Raw genomic sequence first — 22443 nt, forward strand, 5'->3', positions numbered from 1 at the left:
GCTTGCCATTTATGTGGGGGTTGAACACACTAACGTCAGTTCAAACATAGCTTTTAAACTTAATTACACTTATATTTCCCGCACATAAAGCGAGAAAGCACAAACATGTACAAACAGACGAAGCATAGAACTGAGACCCGTTTAACCTGATTCAGAACCACGGACAGCAACTTACAACCGAGCACAGTGAGAGCAACAGAGCCGTGCTCACGCTGAACTGTTGCAAAACGCCATATTCAGTACAATGAACGCATGTGGGAGACTTTATAGGCAGAACGCATCTGTGCGTGGGCCTGTTTGGATGTGTAACTGGTCAGTTGGTGCCTTTATGGCTGGTCGAAGCTGTGAAAAGCTGCTCTTTTTCTCAAAGTTTAAAATCCAACCGGGGCTTATCTCTAAACCCTTTCATAACACACAATTGCTTTATTTACGACAGCATCAGGTTGGTGGTTGTAATAACCCGTGTGGCAGTAGAGCATAGGTGACTGTATCACATGATTGCTGCGGTGGCGTCTCTTCCTGAGCAGAAGGCACGGAGGCAGCAGCAGCAGCAGCCGGAGCGGCAGCCGGAGCAGCCGGGGCTTCATGTAAACACGCCGCGCACAGGGCTTTGTCTCTCTCTCTCTCTCTCTCCCTCACTCACACACACATACACACACACACAATCGCACACACACGCTCTGCTGGTCTCCCTCCTCACCATCTAGTCATGCCATGGATATTTTGTGGCAATACCAGTTCAGGATCATTTTACTCGGGGACTCGACGGTGGGCAAGTCGTCGCTGCTGAAGCGCTTCACGGACGGGATCTACAGCGATGTGGCCGATCCAACGGTCGGGGTAGATTTTTATGCCCGCTCACTTGATATCGAGTCCGGGGTGAAGATAAAGCTCCAGCTCTGGGACACGGCTGGCCAGGAACGATTCAGGTACCAACCATATGTTTTTATTGTTTTTTATTTAAAAAGACGTAGCTCAAATAAAACTGCTTTGGATTGATCAGGCCCATGACGACCATTTATCATTGCGTTTTGCGTTAAATTATGGAGAGGCCTTGGTTCGCTATCGTGTAATGAAACCCTTTAAATTCAATGAACGCATTCTCTCTCTTCTCATTATGGTGTAATGAAGTGAGTGTAGACCATGTACTGTGATGTAGACAGTGGTGACAAGGATCCAGTGAAGATTAAATAGTCCTCGATGTTGTCATGCCCTGGCCTAAAAATCGAGTTGCATCACTGCATTCATTCATGGATGATGGGCATGCCTCCTGATATATAGGCCCCTGTTTAATTCCCTGATGCACTGGCTCTGCAGTTTCCAGGGCAACACAATGATGCCAACTCAAGATCCACACCTAGCTTTTGCATTCATCTGCCCTGTTGCTTGTTCTGTTTCATGTGTCCCTGCTGTCACCAAGAATTTCCTTTCAACCACTTGTCTGTTTGGAGAGGTAGCGCCGCTCTCAGATCTGCTTTCTCTTTTGAAGCCCAGGCTTCTGAGGGTGGTTTCCTTCAGGCTTCACCACACTCACAAGTCTTTCACTTTGCCTGTGTGCGAATCAGTCAGCAAGCTTTAGACAAGCTTGTGCCTGGATTAACCCCTGTTTAAAGGGGCCTAGGGGGAAACTGTTTCACAGTCCAAGACCTTTCCCAAAGGTCATGTGTTTTTACAGTCCTGATTATGTTAATTTGATTGATTTTACTAATTGAATTCGATAACTTGATTCGTGCAATTGACAGTGACAAATATGAACCACTCAGTCAGCATCTAACTAGAGTGAGGAGGCAGGTTCATGTAGAAAAAAACATGCCCCGGATCTCTCCACCTCACAATGAATGATGTCTTTAAAAGCAGTTAAAGATCCAGTAAGTGCTACTGTGTATTTAATTTTGAGCAAGGTTCTTTTCATGTGGGCACAGTCTCATGGATACCTTAAAAACTGTAGACTCATACACAAAAACAAGGAATCGAGACTCTGCTTGGACTTGCTGTGCAACTTGACAAAGTAAAAAGAGCTAAAGGCAATTATTTCTGCTTGATTGGTACATTTTGTACCATTCTCAAACAACAAAGCACTGAACAGATCACAGCAGAGCATAGTGGAGCAGGGAGAGAGAGGGCATGGTATAGCTAGCTTAAATTCCATATTATAGCTTTTAAGACTTGACTGGGTTGATATGAGACTTACTTGGACTTTTGCAACTGACCTAAGAATTGACTTTGACCTTCCTTGATTGATTTGGGATTGATCTTGTCTTAATTGATTTAAGACTTGTTTTGACCTACTTGAGACTTGACTCAAATGAAACACCTTAAAAAATATCATACATTTAAATATAAATATAAGATGATTTTGCAGTCCACTGACTAACATTTCTTTTATCAATCTCCCCAACAGGTCCATTACAACATCATATTACCGTAACTCAGTGGGTGGGCTGCTAGTCTTTGATCTTACCAATCGCAAGACCTTTGACCATGTGAGGGAGTGGCACAAAGAGGTGAGCGAGCACATCCTGCCTCACCACATGGTCTTCATCCTCATCGGCCACAAGAGCGACCTCAACAAGGATCGCAAGGTGAGCCGGGATGAGGCAGAGCATCTGGCAGCCGAGCTGGGTATCCGCTATGTGGAGACATCCGCCAAATGCAACAGCAACGTGGACCGGGCCTTCGAGCTGTTGACCAGAGACATCTACGAGCTGATGAAGATGGGGGAGATCGTCACCCGTGACGGCTGGGATGGCGTGAAAAGCGGCCTGACCGCCAAGGTCCTCTACCCGGCTGACGAAGATGAGGAACTAGTTGCTGCAACCTCTGAAAAGGGTTGCCACTGCTGACTGAGCTCAACTATCTGTGTCCAAACATTGTCCTGTCACACCAAGAGCTCACTTCGTGTCACAGCTGTCCATCTATACAAAGTCACTCAGGCTCAGCACCCTGTGATATCACTATCCATCACTTCCTCACCTTGTGCTTTGTGCTTTTATCTGTGGGCCATATGGATAACTAGGCTACAGGGGCCTAGTGCACAACCTAATGTATATCTTGTAGGCAAGTTGTATCTCTAAATTCATGTGGTGTGGCATGAGCCAAGCTAACTGAAGCTTGTAACGTTGGAGAAATACAGAAAGCGTGCAGAGGTGATCAGGTCTTGGGGCTTAGGGTGTAGGCCTGGAGCTGGGGCTTAGGTTGTAGGCCTGGAGCTGAAAGACTACTGAGAAAAGTGAAAGTACAGGTAAACCCATGGACTATGGCTCCCTGTGGTCTGGCATATCTTCCATTTAATACTGCACTAGTGTGGGTTTCTACCTGTCAAAAGTTTGTGTGATGCTTTGCCTGCAATCTTTTGTGACTGTAATATTGTAAATAATAGTGAACTCTACACAGATGACAGCCAAAAGGTCACGTAAAGCTATTTAATCAATAGTGTGGACAGACAGTGCACTCAATAGTAAGTGTCACCATATGAAATCAATGTGCTCCTCCTGCTACTGTAAGATGTATGTGCACTAACGCCAAACTAACGTAAACCTTTGACCATTCTGTGAATAGACAAATAATGTTTTACTTAAAAAAAAGAAGAGATTCTTTCTAGTTAAGGTGTATACATAAAGATAAGCCATTATAATTAGGGTTGGTGGTTCCATTTAGGTATTTGTATTGTACCGGTACCAGATACAAGACGTATGTACGAGATTCATCTTTTAGGAATCAGACCTGTAGTGACATTCAGCGCATTAGACATGATTCATTAGGAAGTACAGGGGTTTTGCCCGTAGTTGTTTGGAGTTTAGTCGAACATCTACTTCGATTCATAGCTCAGTTTTCTAACACAATATTGAATTCAGGCCTGAGGTGGCGAGAAATGCCAACTCACTGAATTTACTGGTGGAAATCAGAGGAGGAAAGTGTTGCTTTCTTTATTCTACAGTGTGGACATGTGGATTTCAGTCTAGAGAAAGCCAAGATTTAAAGTAGAAAAGATTTGTCCTGCATATCTGGAAAAGATATGTGGAATTCATTTTATTCCATGGACATTATTACTTGCAATCGCCAGATCAAGTGGGAATTAGCAGTCCATCAGTCTTTGATCTCCAAAGAAAAGTTAAGCATCTTGTTAAATAGGTAAATTCATTTCCTTTCTAAGGTTTAGATGCGAAAGTTTATATCTGTGTGTTAAGTGGGGATCTAGAGCCAGGTAGAAATTAGCATAGCTTAGCATAAACAATAAAAAGCAGGGGTTAACAGTTAGCTTGGCTCTCCAGCCAGGAGAACACCCAGTGGCAGTGACGTCCTGGTACCTTGTTACAGATTTATAAGTGATTTAGCCATGTGTGCGAAAACTGAGTGAAGAAACCGATACTGACCAACTTTGTCTAGTGTGCTGTGTTAGCCAGAGACTACAGAGAAGAACAAAACTGTTGGTCATCAAGAAATACACACAGCACAGAAAATCAGACATTTGAATCTATTTGTGTTTGGGTACAAATTAAACAAATTATATATAGTGTTTTACTTTGTAAGTGTTAGAGTTTAGTTTATTTTTATTTTTTCAGTTTGTGCTGAGCCAGACTATCCTGAGCCAATGCTAAGGGTTTTCATGCTAAGCTAGGCTAGTCACTAAGACTAACTCTCAGAAAGACGGCTAAGGAAGCAGATTTCCCAAAATGTAAAACTTTTTTTAAAGCTGTGATACTGCTTGTTCTTAGTCAATCATTGACAGCTGATAGAAGTGATTGAGTACAGAGTGATTTCTATCCACTTGAATACAAACATCAAGTGTAAAGCTTCAGTTTTTTTTAACTGAGTAATGTTAACATAACACTGACACAACTTTCAGTTTTTCATGGCTATGGGTATTTAAATTGGAATGGCATTTCTTTTGACATTAATAACACCAAGCTTGAGATCTTGCTTTTCTTAGCAGTGAGCTACATTTGTGATGAATGCATGTCTGCACACATGACTTCCAACCATATTAGCAACTAACTTTAGTAGTAGAGAGGATAACGTCTATAGAGTCTTATGATTGCAGACTATATAAATCTGTTGTTTATGAGCCAGGAGCACACAATAGACCACAGTACACTTAGCCTCGGACGTCACCTCTACTCCCACTGCGCATTCACCTTTCACCAGCATCTCACCAAGATCAAATGTGTTCATACACACTCAGTGTAAACAACACAAGATTATGCATTCTACACTTTTTTCTTTGCACTCATGTGATCAACCTAACATTTTTCATTGAGTTGATGCAGGCTGTGTGTAGTTGCAGCTTAGGATTTGGTGAGGAATGTATTCTAAAATATGTGCACCCTCCCTTTACTTTTCTTTTCTGTACTGATTCAAACCCTGTTATTTCTGGTAAACCACCTCATGTCAAATACAGTGTGCTATATACAGTATGTTTTGTTTGACAATCAGATGTTAATATTTGATATTCATGGTGAAGTGGAGGACTTCATCACAGGGGTGCTACGCCTTGAAATATAGTGAAACGTTCATTCAGTGTGACCATTTAACAAACAATGTTACTGCGTTCAATACTAAAACTACCTTCCTCATGTTTGTCTCTCACATTAACAGGGTTAAATTGTATGATATTGTTTGTATATCTGTGTTAATACTGTGCTCTTAGCAAACAGTTCTCCAATGGGCAGTTAAAGATGGTGGCTACAGAGTGTTGAAATCACTGATTACAATTAAAGGACAAGACTGGAATATATAACTCGAATATCCACCAATTATAGATATTTAAACATTTAACATATGTTTACAATTCAAACTGTAATTTTACAGAGTGTGTAGCTCTAGAACTTTGACCATTGTGAGTAATGATAATAACTATAATAATAATGTTCGGTCTAGATCCAATCTGTAATCTTAAAGGAGTAGCTTAAGATTTTTGGAAATATGCTTATTCTTTATTTTCTGAGAGTGAGATGAGAGGACTGAAACCACTCTTGTTTCTGTGTGTCAAAAAAATAACTTGATTAGCCTAGCTTAGCATAAAGACTAGAAGCAATTTGAAACAGTTTGCCTGGATCTAATGTCAGACACATGGACAAATTAACATTTGGAGTTGTAGTGTGAGCTAAATTGTGCTAAATATGCTAATGCTTAAATACTAAATATGTCTTGAAGAGGAATAGCTGCAAGTTTCCAGAATATGGTCATCAGGGTGTGGTTGTCATTATTGCACCCTTACAGAATAAAATATACAAGTAAGATGGATAAACTGTGAAGAAATATTTTTTTAGGTTTAAACAAACATATGATATGTAATTGTCGAGCTTTAGCATCTGTGTAGTTAGCTTTACAGGCATTAGCAGGCATATTTTTAACGTCTGTATGCAAAGCTAGTCTAACCACATCCTAGCTTCTGCATTGCACACAGATAAGATGCTGATAACTTTCTGATAATCTTCTTTTCTCACTCTGAGAGACACAGTGAAACAGCTAAATTTCCAAAATGTTTTAATATGCCATTAGTAGTGTTTTTTGATGCCATCAACTGGAATGATCAACTCAACCCACTGACAGGTCTTATGTACCAGAAAACATCAGCAGCTGTCAGGCCTGCTGGACGGTCCGTAGCACAGAGCTGTACAGCTTCTGATCCCTTTGGTCACATCTCACAGCTTTATTGAATAAATGTTATTTATTTTATATATTATGTATAATGGATTCGCTTATTTGGTGTGATTTTGTTCATTGGTTAAAAAAAATAAATAGGTGTCCAATGAATGGTGTTTGGCCTGGCTGTTTTTAGTGACGATTTGGCGCCCCCTCCTGACAGACTGAAGGAGTGTCATCATGACCTAGATAGGAGGTCTTGATTTTCTTTACGGTAAAGTGTGGCGTAGCCCAATCGACACATCAGACTCGTGTTCTTAATCACTGAGAAAACCAGAAGAATAGTGCCAATTATTGCAGCATTTTTTATATAGGAACATAGGAATTGTGTTTCCACAATATTTATTTCGGGGGCCATAGCTACCACTGAGGACACTGATACTGTGTTTTCAATATTACGTCTACAAATGTTAATGTTTTAATAATCAAAAAATATTTTTCAAGTTGCAATTACACACATTTTACATGTAGTCACATATGATATTTTCCGACTAAAGTCTCTGGGATCAAATGCCTCAGTAAAACCCCTATTTTTAAAGTCCAGTTCAATTGATTTGATGTGGATATACTGTGTGGCGCATTTCTATAAAGTGCAGCGGAATCTATTTTCCGTCAAATTCATGAACTAGCAGTAAACATTTTAAAATGTTTTTTCTATTTCAGGGTGTTAGTTAATTTCCCCACACTGAACGCAGCACAACTGCGCACAGCGACCAAAGGTAGCCAATCAAAAGGTCGCCCCGCCTTTTATTACCCATCATGCTCTTCAACTAGCAAACACTTAGCTAACTATGGCATAACGTCGATAGTAACTGATTGATATATAATAATTAAGTAGCAGTGGTTAAATGTTCATATTACACAAAACATTACGACATGCGCCTATACATAAGTAACTTTAACGATTCGTCTACCTCTGAACAAGGGGCATGTTACCTCTGGCCAGTCAGTGGGGCGTTCAAGGGGATTGTTAAAAAGGGCTTCTGCTGTGAGTGGCACAGGAGGGGTGGGGAACACCACCCTTCTTGCGGAATCGCAATCAAGAGATTTCGGAAGCATAATTTTTAACACAGGGGCTGCTGATGATCGTTCATCTCGGCGCCCCGCTTCTAATCCTGTGAAAGAAAAGTCAAACACCATAAAATACAACAATCACCAAGATATCTGTGGTAAATAAACATGAGGAAGAGCTGCATTAAGTCAACATGGCGATGAGGTCGGGTGTTAAACATCGTATATCTACTGTAATCACGCCGTTCGACATCCAGAAAACGTTTTCAAATGCGATACTGTGTAACAGGAAACACTATTCAGAAACAAATCTAGATTCATTTCGATAGCCCAGTTACAAATGTACTTCAGTTCTTCGAACTGAGCATTCACAATCCGTGAAATTTAAAGTACAAGAGTAAATAAGTAAGTGTAAGCGCCAACCAATTTGAAAAAGTATCTCTCGTGTGTGGTTAACGACGAAACTTGTGGCATTTGGTGAGCTGCGGTTTAGTTTTGTCAGAGTTTAGAAGAGCGTGAAAACAAGGCGAGCGCTGTTCAGCAGGAAGTCAAGCTATATCAACCAAGTGCGCATGTGCTGCAGCTCTCCACAAACTAGGGATGCGTTTGTGATCATTAAACGGTAAGGACAAGCTTATTTCTAACTGTGTGAATTCAAATATGCTTGCCCGTGAAATAGCAGCCACTCGCACGATACAAGCGGTCACTTTAGCCCGGGGTTTCGGATATATCGCGGAGGGGGTTCAGCCGGCCAGGCTCGTACAGAATGGAAGGGGCAACGCCGTCGCCGTGCCGTTGTTTGCTGTACGTGCCGCCGCACAGGGAGACGTCATTTTGAGGGGGAGCGGAGAGTTAAAATGCAGAGTTACGAAGGGACGTACGGTTCATAGACAAGCGGCACGTAACCGCCACACTGTAAATGCAAAGCTTTACAGGTCTCGGACAGTATAGTTCACAATACTGTCCAGATTCCCACACATCAAGTTACGCCCTTGCGTTAGCCATAATGGCTACCGTCGAGCCTAGCTGTGCGGATCTCTGCAGCGAAAAGCAGCTAGCTCGTCGCTGCGGTCGAGATAACCCACCCAACTTTGGGACATCTAATGTTAAGTATGTTAGATGTAACAAACGGGTCTACGTGAGCACCAGAGCACTCCTCTCTATTCTGCCCCTACGTCAGTTAGCGTCCCCCGGAGTGTCAAAGCTGCGGTTTGTACAGCCCGGTGCGCGGTCAAGGCTCCTCAGTAACGTTAACGGTACATTTGCTCAAGAAATTGAACGATTTAAAAACACATAATCTATTCCCAGCTGTGTAACGTTACGGATGAGTCCCACACGGAACAGGAGTCATGTTTCTTTGTCAGTCATTCTAGTCTCAATGTTGTGCTAGCACCAATTTACATAAAACGAAACCGTTATTTTGAAAATGTTGATGTTTTCCATTCAGTTTAGTTGATAAGTGCTGTTCGCATCAGTCCACAGGCATTAGGACATTTCTGAAATATGAAATATAATGATATAACATCACCATACTCCAGTTGTTCTACTCACACATGAACACATTTGAACGTTTTGTTCAGTGGGTGTTGTGGTTTCTCAACTAGCAATTGAACATCTACGTTAAAATGACACATTTCTCAATGAATTGGGTGTATGGACGTTTTTGTCTACGTAGGGATGTTTAAAGACATGTAGTTAGATATCTATTGAGTTTCAGAGTAGATAGTTTTAAAACTACTCAAACTTCCCCATGTCTATATTTTAGTAACTGGTGTACCCAACGTTAACTAGCTAGCTATTCCAAAGGGCTTAAAAGCAACATTTAGCATTGTGAGGTCCAGCTGTCTTGGTGCTGCGTGTCCTCCAGTCCCCAGAGGTATTTAACTGTGTGGACATAAATTTCCACTGAAACAGATTTCTGTAAACACAATTAGTTTAGAATCTCTGTTGATGTCTCTTGACACATGGCAACCTGAAAAAAAAAACATGTTTCGTGTCTTATGGTAAGTCTGTTTTTTGTTTCGTTTTTTTTGTTTATGCTCCTTCAGATGAACACTTTCCTGGGTGGCTGTTGTATGAAAGTGACCCCCATCTCTAGTCTACAGTGAGCGCGATGGCGACCACCGAGGAGGTGACAGTGTCCATGGGGGAGGTGGTGATGGTGAAGGCTGGAGGTGAGGGTGACCCCGATGATCCTAATAAGACACAGGTCATACTGCAGCTCCAACCAATCACCACTGGGTATGTACTGAGACAAGACTCTCAAGCTGCAGACTGAAATTGTAGTTGACTTCAAAATAATACACTGCAACAAAAAAAACAAAGGCGTCTGTTTTTTTTTCACAGGGATGAATCTGCTGAAACAGATGCAGCTGTAATGGCTGTAGAAGCACACCCAGGTAAGAGATTATCAGCGTGATGTCTGGACTTATTGAAAATGTAATAATGCATACAGTACAATTTTGATGTAGTCTCCTCATCTTTTAAATACTGTGCGTGTCTTTTCATTCTTTCAGACCAAACGGATGGAGATGATGTAGAGATCGGTTGCCCCATTACATGTGGAGACTGCAAAGCTGTATTGTTAGTGAAGAAATTTGTGTGCCCAGGAATCAATGTTAAATGTGTGAAGGTTTGTATCAAGTATGATTCTTAAGTACAAATAGAAGCAAAATGGCAACTATACAGGCTTTTACTGTTCTACATTTGCATGGGCTCCCACATATACAAAATTATTTTGAGTGAAATGCAAACTGTGTTATTAAACCACTCAAATAGAAGACTATTGCCTGTACTTGTTTCCAGCTGTTACTGTCCATAGCTAAATGCCAACTAGGTCATTCGATAGTTAGTCACTCAGTAGGAAATAAATATTTATTGCTGACACGTGTCCCAAAATAACTGCATTGAATCACCTATTTATTTCTTCTCACTTCAAACAATAGTACAATGGATAATAAACTACTATAAATGTTCTTTTTACTGGAAGTGTAATTAAATATTGACTTTGCAGAGAACTGGTGTTAACAAGTAATATAGCCTGAAAAATTATGAAACAGACAGGATATGTAGAAAGAAATATTTAAGATTAAAACCAGATACCAGATATTTCAAATATCTACAACAGAATTGTAGAAATAAATCCAAATCCTTGCTGTATTAAGTATTGATTTAACTCATTATATTGGTAGGCATTCAAGGTATTGGCCAGGTTGTTATAATCTTAAAATTTGTGGTAAGAACATAATTGCTGCATAACAACTGTCACGGTTGCACTGTAAACAGTATATCAGATACAGTAGGTTCACTTGGAACAGTGAGTCTTCCACATACCAAAGGGTTGGCCCAAGTGTCCTTGGACAGTGTTTATATTATCATTCCTTTTTTTTTTACCTCTTTGCCTGGATGTAATAGTACTGAAAAATAAAAACTGCCCGATATAATATATATTATACAAACACTATTTCATTTTGCTTTCAGCATTTGAAATCTGGAGTTTTATCTTCTACATTCCTGCATTTTGTAGCACATGTTTAGAATAGTGCTCTATAAATAAATGTTTTAATGTTATTACATTTCAACTAATGTTTTTTCCACTAGTATGAAGACCAGTTGATCAGCCCTAAACAATTTGTGCACCTTTCTGGGAAAGCTACTCTGAAAGACTGGAAGAGAGCTATCAGGATGGGTGGAGTCATGCTAAGGTGAGGACATTTATGTGAGCCAAAAGGCATATTTCAGTATTTAGAATGCTGCTTGGTTGCACTGCACAAAATTAATATTAGTCATTGTCAGTCTTTATTCAAACCCTTACAAATGTGTTACTTATGTAACAAGCAGAGATGTGACTCATACTTCTTATATAAAGATCCAAAACGTTGACAGTATAAAACATTCTGTATAGCCTGAATGAACTAACTAGACATTATTTAATCACTGAGCCATGGATGATAATATGATAATAATGACTCTTGGCTTTTTATTAACCCCCGTCTCTTTGACTGATGAAAAGTTTAAGTGTAAGAAACAGTATGTGAACCTTTTTAGAATTTCATGGTTTCTGCATTAATTTGTCATAAAACGTGGCCTGATCTTCATCTATTTCAAGGGTATTAACAAATATAATTTGTCTAAAATAATAACACCAAAAAGCTGATCTTTTATGTTTTTAATGAAAGTGCAACCTCAAAAAAGCTAACTGGAGTCAGTCGCTAGCATACCTTGATCCTTGTTAAGAAAATTTGTTTGTAGATGTGGACTAGAGCTACTTTGACTGACAGAAACCACTCAGTTTGCTCTGCACAAGAAGAATACGCTTATGTGAGCCATGCTTTCAAAGGATCTATGATCAATAATTGTTGATTTACATTAAGCTAGAAATGGTTACAAAGTGATGTCAACGACTTTAGGAATTCACTAGTCTACAGTTAGGCAAACATTCTACAAATGGAGAGAAGTTGGGTGATGCAGCAGGACAATGGCCCAAAGCACACAACAGAATGGCTTCAGAAAAACAAAAGTCAGACCTCAACCCAGAAAGAGATGCTATGGAACAAGAGAGCCACTCGCATGAGATAAAAATTCACATACTTTTTTTTGCCCCTGTACAAACAATTTTAGAAACTACAAATCATGGATACACTGTGCTCAGCAGTCCTAACCAGGTTTCTTTTTAGTCTAATGGTGCCCTTTAGTATTTTATAACTATGTCTCAAATGACAATATGTTGCATGATTTTGCAGCTTGTTTAGAGAATGTTAAGGTGACGTTACATGTTTACACACGTCATGTGAAGATTGCACTTGGCTTCTGCTGTTGATGGTTAATGCGACTGATGAAACCATTGCATATCACTCAACAAAATAATGACATTGCTGAAAGTTTTGCTTTTTGTTTAGTTTAATTATTAGATCTAAATGAGGAGTGCTGCCTTACCAGTTTGCCACCTTGTGAATTAGCATATCTAGCACCCAGCCACTTAGAAACTGTTCTTGAGCTTCTTGGGATTTATAACTTTTACCTTAGTGTTTGTGCTCAGTCCCAAAACTAGGCAATATCCAGGTATCTGTTAGTGGAGGTAGGGGTAATCCTCTCGGGTGTTATTGGTAGTTTTTAATAATAAATCTTTATGAAAGACTATTTCTTGGTATTGTAATTTATCCTAAAAGGGCCCCTTTTTTCTTGTCCCTTCTTCATCTTTCCCTTCTTCATCAGATTTGAACATTTTAAGCAAATTAAAACAAAAGATATGTAAGTAACTGATTGTAACCTCTGCTGAAGGCACAGGTAAACAGAGAATGTATCTCCCTAGATGTCACACCCGTTCTCCAACATGCAACAAGGCATGACATTTTTTTTGTTTGTTTTCTGGCCCACTAAGTCCTATCTTACTAACTTTGTTTCTGTATTTTTAGTAAGATGGTTTTGGTGAAAAGGCTCTGTTGCAATCCTTGCAAATGACCTTAGTTCAGTTAATCAGTTCTAAACAGCAACTATCAAATACTGTTAGCTATTAGATGGAGAACAAGGTGAGGATTAGAGAAACATCATAGGAGTAGGTGGTGAATGGACAGAAATTGGTGTTAATGCTAATGGTGTGTAAATAAACTCTCAAATAAAAATGCAGGGCACCGTGCTTTTATTATAAATTACCTTCCAATTATGTTTTTTATTAATCAGTTTTCATTTCTTTAAATGTCTTATTTTTGGTTTGAAACCAAGCTTTATTTTTGCTCTCCAGAAAAATGATGGATTCAGGTCAGCTTGACTTCTATCAACACAGCACACTGTGTACCAACACATGTCGCAGCACCAAGTTTGACCTTTTAATCAACAACACTCGGTTCCCTCCTGATGGCAGTGGACTTACCACGCCCACGTCCTCTCAAGGTGAGAACAGACCAAGGTCATGATTTGACACTGCCAGTATTTGAAAAGTTGAATCATCAATTAGGATTGATCAGTGATTCTGATTTTGAATTTTGATTTTATTTCATAAATGGTCATATTATTTAAGAAAGAAAGCAAAAGCCGCATTTTCAAAGTAGATCTAGGCTGCAAAAAGCAGTGCTTTGAGCAAATATATTATGATTCTTTTAGATGAAAATATAATACTGTAAGAAATGAACAAATAATGTGTCTTCTACAACTTACCAATGAAATCCTGGTTGTCCCCTGATTTATACATATTTGAGATTATTAGCACAGTTCTCACTGAGATGCTATTAATTAGTTCATTTTTTTTTACAGTTTTCTTAGCACTGCTGCAAAGTTTTGAAACACCTACACAGTTATGTATTCTTATTATCTTCTATTGGTTTTATTCAGTAATACTAGAGAATATTCCAGCAGCTGCTCTCTTCAAGTAATTCTTACACAACCAAAAAGAATGCTTGGGGATCACTGTCTTGCTGCAAACTGAAGTTATCCCCAATCAGTCATTGCCTAGAGGGAATTGCATGTCTCTAAGTATAGAGTGGTATCCATGCTGGAATACTTGGAAACAGCAACCCTCAAGACTAGTTTCCAGTCATTTGCACAAGTCCACTGTGCGTCTTGGTCAACTGCAACCATGTCTTCTAATTTGACAACTTTAGTAGTTGTTGGTTTTCATTAGGTCAGCTGATATAAGTCTTAGATATAGTCTGTGCACATTAGTTTCTCAAGGAGGAAACTCATCAGTACTTGTCTTCTTGGACAGATGTGCACTTGGGCCTACCACTGCAAATTCTGTCCTGACTGGATCCAGTTGCATTGTGTTTCTGGAGACTACAGTTTACACCTTTTAAAGAAATATTTTAGTTCTTGGCTGTATCTCATAGAGAATAACCTTTCTTTCTCAAGACTGGCTAAAGTATAGATTGACAAGTTTCTAAGGAAAGCTGCTTTTGTTTGGCCATGTTTACTTCTAATTTATTCTGAAAATGACAGGTTGCTCAACATATGGATGAAGTGAAATATAAACTCACATTATTGTACTTATATGTACTTATAAGATGTTTTAACATCTGGGAGGACATGCAGGATCAATTTAAGACCATTTACAGTTGAAAACCCTGCAAAAACAGAGTTGCAAATCCTTCAAGTTTAACACTGACTGAGAAGCAGATGGTAGTTATTTTGCAAAAGTTACAGTTTTAGTTGGTTTGTTGCTGAATAAATAGTTACAGATGAATGAGAAACATGTTTTCTGTGTCTTGGTATTCAGTTTTCTACATTTCAGTGTAAAATTGTGATGATGTCTTGGTGTTTCCAAGACTTTTCTTGCCCAAGTAATTATAGAGTTTTTCTTATCTAGAGTTAATTAAGAACTGCAAACAAACACATGCATCATACTGTATGTGTCCCAGGTGGAACTGAATACACCCCTGCCAGCCAATCACAATCCAGAAGTCTCATTGGTCATGGTATGAGCAAGCATAACTGTGGAGAGGTCCAAAACCTACTACCATACCTTGTAGCCAGCCATTGTTTTCCATTTATTTTACTGTGCTAGGACTTCATTGCCTTAATGTGGTAATCAAAGTTAGATAGCAACCTTCACAATATAAAGACATCAAGTCTTAAGAGTCTTTTATTCCAACTGAAAACACATAACCAAACTTAATCATAGTAGCTATAATAATAGTCAACCTTTACAAAAAGGCTTAAACACTTTTTTACAACCCTATGAAAATGGTGGCCACAATTTGCAGAATCATAACAGATACTCCTAAAGGATTAATATGAGAACAGTACCAAACATACAAATTCACATGATCTTAGCTCCCTAATGCATTTGATCTGCTGACCCTTAAAAACAATTAACTGTAATAGAAAACATTAAAACCCACATACTGTCCTACTTCATCAGGCTAAATAGAGACAATCAACAGACTGCTAACCTTCAGATCTCCTTTGGCAGTGTTCTTCTGTTTCACTACAAACACTTCCCTTCCCATGTAAATTGCAGCTCAGGTGGTTCTGGGTAATGGCGGGGCGCTAGTCGAGGACAGAGCAGACGTTCTGAGTGGGAAGACGGATTGGAGCTCCAGCTCATTGGAGTCCACGGACAAGAAGGAATCCAGTGAAATCTCAGGTCACAGAGAGAACTTATCATTAATAATAACTTATTATTGGGATCATACGTGAGGAAACTCACAATGCACTCGTGACTGAGACTTCTCTGTCTGCCCACAGAGGACACGCTGAACTTCTGGAAGGGCATTGCTGATGTGGGTTTGCTGGGCGAAGTGGTGAACAACATCAGCACTGAGCTGCTGGAGATGCTGAATGGTGTGCAGCAGCGCAGGGAACCTGCCACGTTGCAGGACACAGGTACAGAACAATGCTAATATGCAATGGGTGCTGAGAACGGCATCATGAAAGCAGAACATAAGCATGCTTCAGAGCCTGCAGGAAAGTGCACAAATATATGGAAAGAAAGAACAAATTCAGCTGCTGTTGAAAAACCGACATCATAAGACTTTTAGAATGTTGGTTTTTGTAAAAAAAAAAAAAGACAAATACTTAATGATCCCTTGGTTACAGCATCTGAATTTGTTCCTCCTTTCTGACTGACCAAGTGACCCTTTGATTGATTGCCGCACTGATCCCAGATTCCTGTCTGGTAGAGGTGGCGGTGCTCAGTAACCTTGCCCAGGTGTTTGGCCTGCTCGACTCAGTCAAGAAGATCCTAGAGAAGAGGAAGCAGCAGACAGATCCTAACCAGGAGCAGATCCTCAGCACACTCACCAGTGAGTATAGAGCAGAAACAAGGTTTCATTCCAGGAGTCGGCTTTGCATCTTTTTTGGCTGATGACGTCTCTGTGAGATTTTAACTTTGTTTTTATTAGAAAATGGCAAACACTAATGTTAGAGGAGATTGTTATATACACTGGAGATCAAAATTGGAGAACAATTTATGAACTCTTTTGTTGTGGCTATACCATGCTACTAGAATTGTGTTTTACAAAATAATAATAATAATGATACAAAAATAAATGATCAGCAATGGCTGAAGCACGGGGAAAGATTACAACTAAATTTCAGTCAACAGTTAGAAGAAGGTGTACAGGCCATTGCTTTGACTGACTTGAGTGATTTCCTCCACAGTTCTGTGACTGTAGTGGGTTTCTTGTTCAACTTTGTTGCCAAGGATTTTCTAGAGGTTTTCTATTGTGTTTGGATCAGGACTGTGGGCTGGCCATTTTATTATTTAATTGTTTTCAGTTTCAAGAAACTGCTTTACCCATTTGGCTGTGTGACAAGGGGCATGAAAATTGTTGGCTAATTGGGTGACGATTGCAGGAAAGGAACATGTTGTCGAAGAAGGTTTTGATAAACATTTGCATGCACTCTGTCATGTAGCTGTATAAGAGGCCCAACACCTGCTACAGAAAACATTCTCCAAACCATGACACTTCCTCCTCCACCTTTCCCTGGCTTCTTTACACACTATTGGTTCCATCTTTCCCCAGTTCGACATGGAACATGTTTTCCATCTGACCCAAATAAATTAAACTTGCTTTCATCAGTAAAATTTGGACCAATTCTCCTCCTTGTCCACACAATATACTCCTCAGCTAAGGTTAATCTAGCCTTTTGATTCTTTCTGCTAATGAGATGTTTGGTCACTGCAGAGTGGGCTTTCAGTCCAGATGCTCTTAAATTTTGGCAAGACAGATTCTTACCCTGCTCAACACTGAACTAGTAAGCACTTCCAGCTGCAGTGTTGAATCCATTGCCCATTGACATTTTCCATATCATCCTGTTATTTCTTGCATTTGTCTTTCGTTGACGACTTGTACAAGTTTGTGACATTGTAAACATGCAATATTCTGTAAATCACATATTTGGAACGCTCAACTTCTCTTGCTATGGCTATCCCTTTTGACAACCTGCTGCTGGAGGGTTTCAGTCAAGAGTATTAACAAATATAATGTGCCTAAAATAATAACACAAAAAAGCTGAACTTTTATGTTGTTAATTGAGAGCAACCATAAAAACCTACGTAAACCTAATAAGCTACGAAATAGTTTGAGGGTGTGGACTAGAGCTACTTTGACCGACAATAAACACTTTTAAGTTTGCTCCACACAAGAAGAATACGTTTATGTGAACCATGCATCACCAAAAGATGCTTTTAGAGGATCTATGATCAAGAATTGTTGATTTACATAAAGCTGGAAAGGGTTACCAAGTCAAAGACTTTAGAAATTCATCAGTCTACAGTTATGCAAACAGTCTACAAATGGGGACACTTTGGGACTGTGGCTACTCTACCAAGAAGTGCGTGGCCAGTCAACACTCATTAATAAGGTTATTTGAAGGCATCATTGGAAATGGCTAACATCAGTGTTCATGAGTGTACAGTAAACAGGTAAAACAGGTAAAACATTGAACAAGTAGGGTGTCAATAGCAGGACACCACAAAGGAAGCTGCTGCTTAATAAAAAGAACATTGCTGCATGCATGAAGTTTGCCAAAGAGCATACTGACACTCCACAGCAGGATTAGCAAAATGTTTGTGGACTGATGAAACTATATTAAACTATTTGGAAAGAACACACACCACTACATCTGTTATAAAAAGGTCACTGCATATCGTCATGAAAACATCCACCCATAAAGTATGGTTGAGGAAACATTACGCTTGACTTAGATAAAGATCAGATCACATTTTTTGACAAATTAATGCAGAAAACCATGAAATTCCAAAAGGTTCACACACGTTTTTTTGCCATTGAATGTAACTACTGAAATATGCTTAAAATACTGCTATTTTACTCTATACTTACTATAATTTCAAATAGTACTAAGCAGTGACCTTGATATTTAATTGAAATTTATTTAATGAAATTGTAGGTTGTTCTCAAATTTTGATCTCCAGTGTAGTTCTGTGAATAATTTGATTCACTGTCAGCAAATTCTTTTTGGCATCAGTGCATTCCTGTTCTCTCTTAATTAGTCTACTGTGTTTATGTCCCCCAGTCTTTCATTCAGTTACACAAATGCATGGTTTGTGCCCTAATGTATCCTGTACCTCAAAATACTGAAGCCTAAACAAGTTAGGGTGAAGGGTCACTGTTTTCAGAATGTCTGATGTAACAGATGTACAAATGTAAAATAACATTTAGAACAGTTTGAGGAAGGCACTGAGTCTAGCTACTGTGTAATCTGGTGTTTGAGTAACATTTTTACTGACTCATTATTGAGTTTCGGTTTCAGTCCTGTCTTGTGCTGTTTGCTCTGTGCAGGCCTGGAGGTGCAGTTGGAAGAACAGAGGAAACAGCAACAGGTGCGGGCCCTTCTCTCCTGCCCGCAACCGGCCAAAAACAAAACTCCTACAAAGCGCCAGACCAAGCGGCCTCGTCTCCAGAGGCCCGCCTCCACCACCACTCTCCTGACCTCCCCCATCAACCAACAGGCTGCCCTGCAGCCGCAGCAGTTCACCGTTCTCTCTCCCATCTCGCTGTCCTCTGTGAGTCAGCCGTTCACTGTGGCAGGTTTGCCAATCGCCTCCCTGGCTCAGTCCTCCAACACAGTCACCCTGCTTCCAGCTGGCTCGCAGCTCTTCACCCGCTACATGGTGACCGGAGACGGAAAGACGGACGCCATCACCTTGCACCCTTCCTCAGGCCTCACACTGGTGGGCACTACCACTGTGCAGGACTCCACCCAGCTTGGCACAGTGGTGAGCCCAGTAGAGCTGGTGCACCTCAGCCAGCAGACCAGCAGTGGAGAGGTGGTGCCCATAGAAGGCCAGGTTTTGGACGGCACCATGCTGGTGCAGCAGGAGGTAATGCATGGGGAGGTGGAGGGTGGGCAGGAGCACACAGTCATCGAGATCAACCCCACTCCCGTGGATCAGGCGGTGGGGGTGATGGAGCTGCAACTGACCGGGGAGTCAAGCAGAGAAAGGGCCGCTATGGTGGTCCAGAGTGGGATGGAGGTGACGATGGCTGAAGAGGGAGAAGAGACACAGTGCCAAATGCAGGAGGCGCAGACTGAAGGGGTTGAGGGGCTGCAGCTGGATGGCAGCGGACAATTGTCAGGTGTACGGATAGTGGTGATAGAAGAAAACACTCAGGAAGAAAACAAGGTCAAATGAGATACACCTCTTATTTTATCCAGTGGAGCATGTATGAACTCTTTCACAGACTCCTCAAAATGTTAATACACATAATTTCCAAATCCTTGGCCTAAGACCAAGCACTAGAGTAGCCATTTTTCCTTTTTTGGTGTGCGTACACAGTCTTCTTAACTTCTTGTTCATTATTTTTCATTGAAACAAAGAGACATCACAACAAAGATACTGTATTTGTTTTGTATTTAAAGGATAGTTTTGGTTCATTACAGCTGGGGTCTTATTTTTCTAGGTTTGGCCATGATTAGTAACATTAACACTGTACTTAGCAAGTGCTGACATTTGGGAATGCAGTCACAGCATTCAATCCAACAGAACAGCAGATATACAAACCATAACCAAATGTATTTGAAAGAGAAAAAGGAAATTAGGGGGAACTGTAAAATGATTACCCAGACTGTCTGCTGTGAACAACCACTGCTGTTTCAGATCGTCTCTATGGCTCACACACAGTTCGAAAGCACAGTGCTGGATTTTAGTTTAGGGCTGATCACTTCATATAATTATACTATAGTAAGAGTATCCATCTGTACCTACCTATCTCCATCCAAGACTAAAACCAACAGTGAATTACCTCTGCTTTGGGTATTTATTAAAAAAGGAGCTCCAAATGCTGACCATAATTTCTCACAGCCTCTGAAATATACAGCCTCTTCTATTGTGTTCTCTAGAATTGTATTATCTCACAACAACTAAGCTGGGCTGCAAATTAAACTGACTTTTGCTTTGCCTAACATCACCTTTGTCTGGTCCAAAAAGTGTCAAAGGAAATAATATATACCTGCAGGTGGCAGTAGTCTGTGTTCATCCTTCAAAAAGGGAAAGCAGAAGAAGACATAAGACGCAGATATACAAACCATAAACAAATCAGCACTTGCTTTTACAGCATAGACAGTTTATAGCTACTCCTGATTGACAATATATCTAATAAGAAATAGTAAATGGCGTTCCCACTAGTGCCAATAGTGCGGGACACTTAAAAAAACTAGGGCAACAGACCCTCGCCAACAGTCTGCCTGCCAACTGTCTGCTTGTTGTGTCACAACCCTATGACATACTGTACATAAATAGGAAAAATTCAGGTTCAAGATTAAGTCAGTTCTTTGTTGGATGTAGTCTCAGTATGGGATTTGTTGAAAATACCCACCTTATCCTTTATGACTGCATAATCCTAACCTCTGCACCACTGCAAAGCTGATGTGTATCAGTGATATCAACATGACATCTACCAAGACAATTATTGAGAGACAGAGTTAAAGAGGGAGTGAAAGCACTAGTCAGAATGTGGGTGATATAAAAGGCCTAAGGGGATTCAGAGAACACACAGCTCCATTTTGACTAGTGCAGGGGGATGCATTACTGGTTCAAGGTGCTAGAGAGAAATAACAGATTGCATTTAATGACTTATCATTAGGTAGAACACAACTCTGGGCCATTATCAGCAGTACATATTTAGTTTTTACTGCTAAGGCAGTTCCCAGATCTTAGCATTAGTTGTCATTGGTTAGTGCAGTGGTGTGATCGCTGAAACAATCGCCATAGCTAGGAAAATAAAACCAGTTGTAAGAAGTGATCTTTTAAGCCTCCATGAACAACTTGGGGACAAGAGAACGCACTGTAACTGTGCAGTAACAGTCTACACGCAGGGCTTTAACGGTGCTGATTTGTCAGTTCACATCCTCTTACACAGACTCAGTAGCAGCAGGTTGTACGGCTCCTCTACTGTCAGAGTCATTACCACTAGCAGTGTTAGTGTCACTTGAGGCTGGAATTAATTGCACTTGCATCCAGGCTGTATTGTTTTTGCACTGTGTGATGTCCTTGTAGGACTACAGGATGATGTTTGCAAAGATGCCTTGTCGTCGAACTTGGCCACACTGGTGGGTTAGCAAAGTGTAGTTGAAAGGCAACAGACTTGCTAATGCACTCCCTGTGGTTTCTTATGACCCAATTTTATTCACTAAACTCCATCAATTTGGAGAGGTTTACTCCATTTTCTTTCCTTTTTATGTACATCTGTTGCTTTATTACAGTATCATAGGTAGTGTGAGCTACTGGGCTGATTGTTTAAGTCGATATATAAAAAAACGTATATATATATATATATATATACTTAATGTAAAACTTGCCTGTATTTTACACTTGTAAAGTAGTGTCATATTTATTAGTTTTCAAACTGAAGAGATGGGCATCTGTGTTTAAGGTGCAAAGCTGGATGAACTGCTCCCATCAACAAAGACTTGTTCAAGACTTGTGCATTTCCAATTATTTAATTTAACAGTTGAGGGTGTTTGCTTCCTGACTTTGTAATGTGTTTTAATATCAGATTAAAACTGAAAAACTACTGAGTGGTTTGGTGTCACTGTTTCGCCACCAGAGTGTGCTGTGTGCTCACTGCACTACGGCCTGAAACTGGAGATGAGGGTTACAGCTCCTTTAATAGCTGCTGGAAATAGTCTGTCGCTATAATCTCAGACTTCTCAACGTGTCAGGCTTATTGCGGTACACAGTGTAATCTGCACCGTCATAGGGGCTGTCCGTGATGGGCAGGCCTCTCTGGAGGCTGAGCCATGCTGACAGTGCACCAGAACTCGCTGGTTGTTACATTGCTCTCTACTTGTAGCCCCTAATGCTCCCAGACGGGCTGTATGAAGGCAAGG

At 40.3% G+C, this 22443-nt stretch overlaps 2 protein-coding genes and 1 non-coding gene across 4 annotated transcripts; all 3 read left to right on the forward strand.

Annotated features, from left to right (window-relative positions):
* Positions 1-430: 430 nt before the first annotated feature.
* rab42a (RAB42, member RAS oncogene family a) lies at positions 431-3174 on the forward strand. Its single transcript, XM_026349664.1, has 2 exons — positions 431-929; positions 2402-3174. Exons 1-2 carry the CDS (start codon positions 715-717, stop codon positions 2841-2843), a joined length of 657 nt encoding a protein of 218 aa, XP_026205449.1. The 5' UTR covers positions 431-714; the 3' UTR covers positions 2844-3174.
* A 4443-nt stretch (positions 3175-7617) lies between these two features.
* LOC113155543 lies at positions 7618-7751 on the forward strand. The gene has a single exon (XR_003298151.1). It is a non-coding gene; the product is annotated as a U11 spliceosomal RNA (small nuclear RNA).
* Positions 7752-7966: 215 nt separating this feature from the next.
* gmeb1 (glucocorticoid modulatory element binding protein 1) lies at positions 7967-22127 on the forward strand. Of its 2 annotated transcripts, none has more exons than XM_026349658.1 (10): positions 7967-8278; positions 9705-9897; positions 10003-10055; positions 10173-10288; positions 11257-11360; positions 13397-13545; positions 15608-15733; positions 15835-15972; positions 16254-16391; positions 18894-22127. In XM_026349658.1, exons 2-10 carry the CDS (start codon positions 9770-9772, stop codon positions 19745-19747), a joined length of 1806 nt encoding a protein of 601 aa, XP_026205443.1. In that variant the 5' UTR covers positions 7967-8278; positions 9705-9769; the 3' UTR covers positions 19748-22127. The 2 variants fall into 2 exon arrangements, with proteins under 2 accessions (XP_026205443.1, XP_026205444.1); XM_026349659.1 differs by having other exon boundaries at positions 16269-16391.
* The last annotated feature ends 316 nt before the right edge of the window (positions 22128-22443 follow it).

This window comes from Anabas testudineus, chromosome 11 (genome assembly GCF_900324465.2).
Source record: "Anabas testudineus chromosome 11, fAnaTes1.2, whole genome shotgun sequence".
NCBI classification, from domain to species: domain Eukaryota; kingdom Metazoa; phylum Chordata; class Actinopteri; order Anabantiformes; family Anabantidae; genus Anabas; species Anabas testudineus.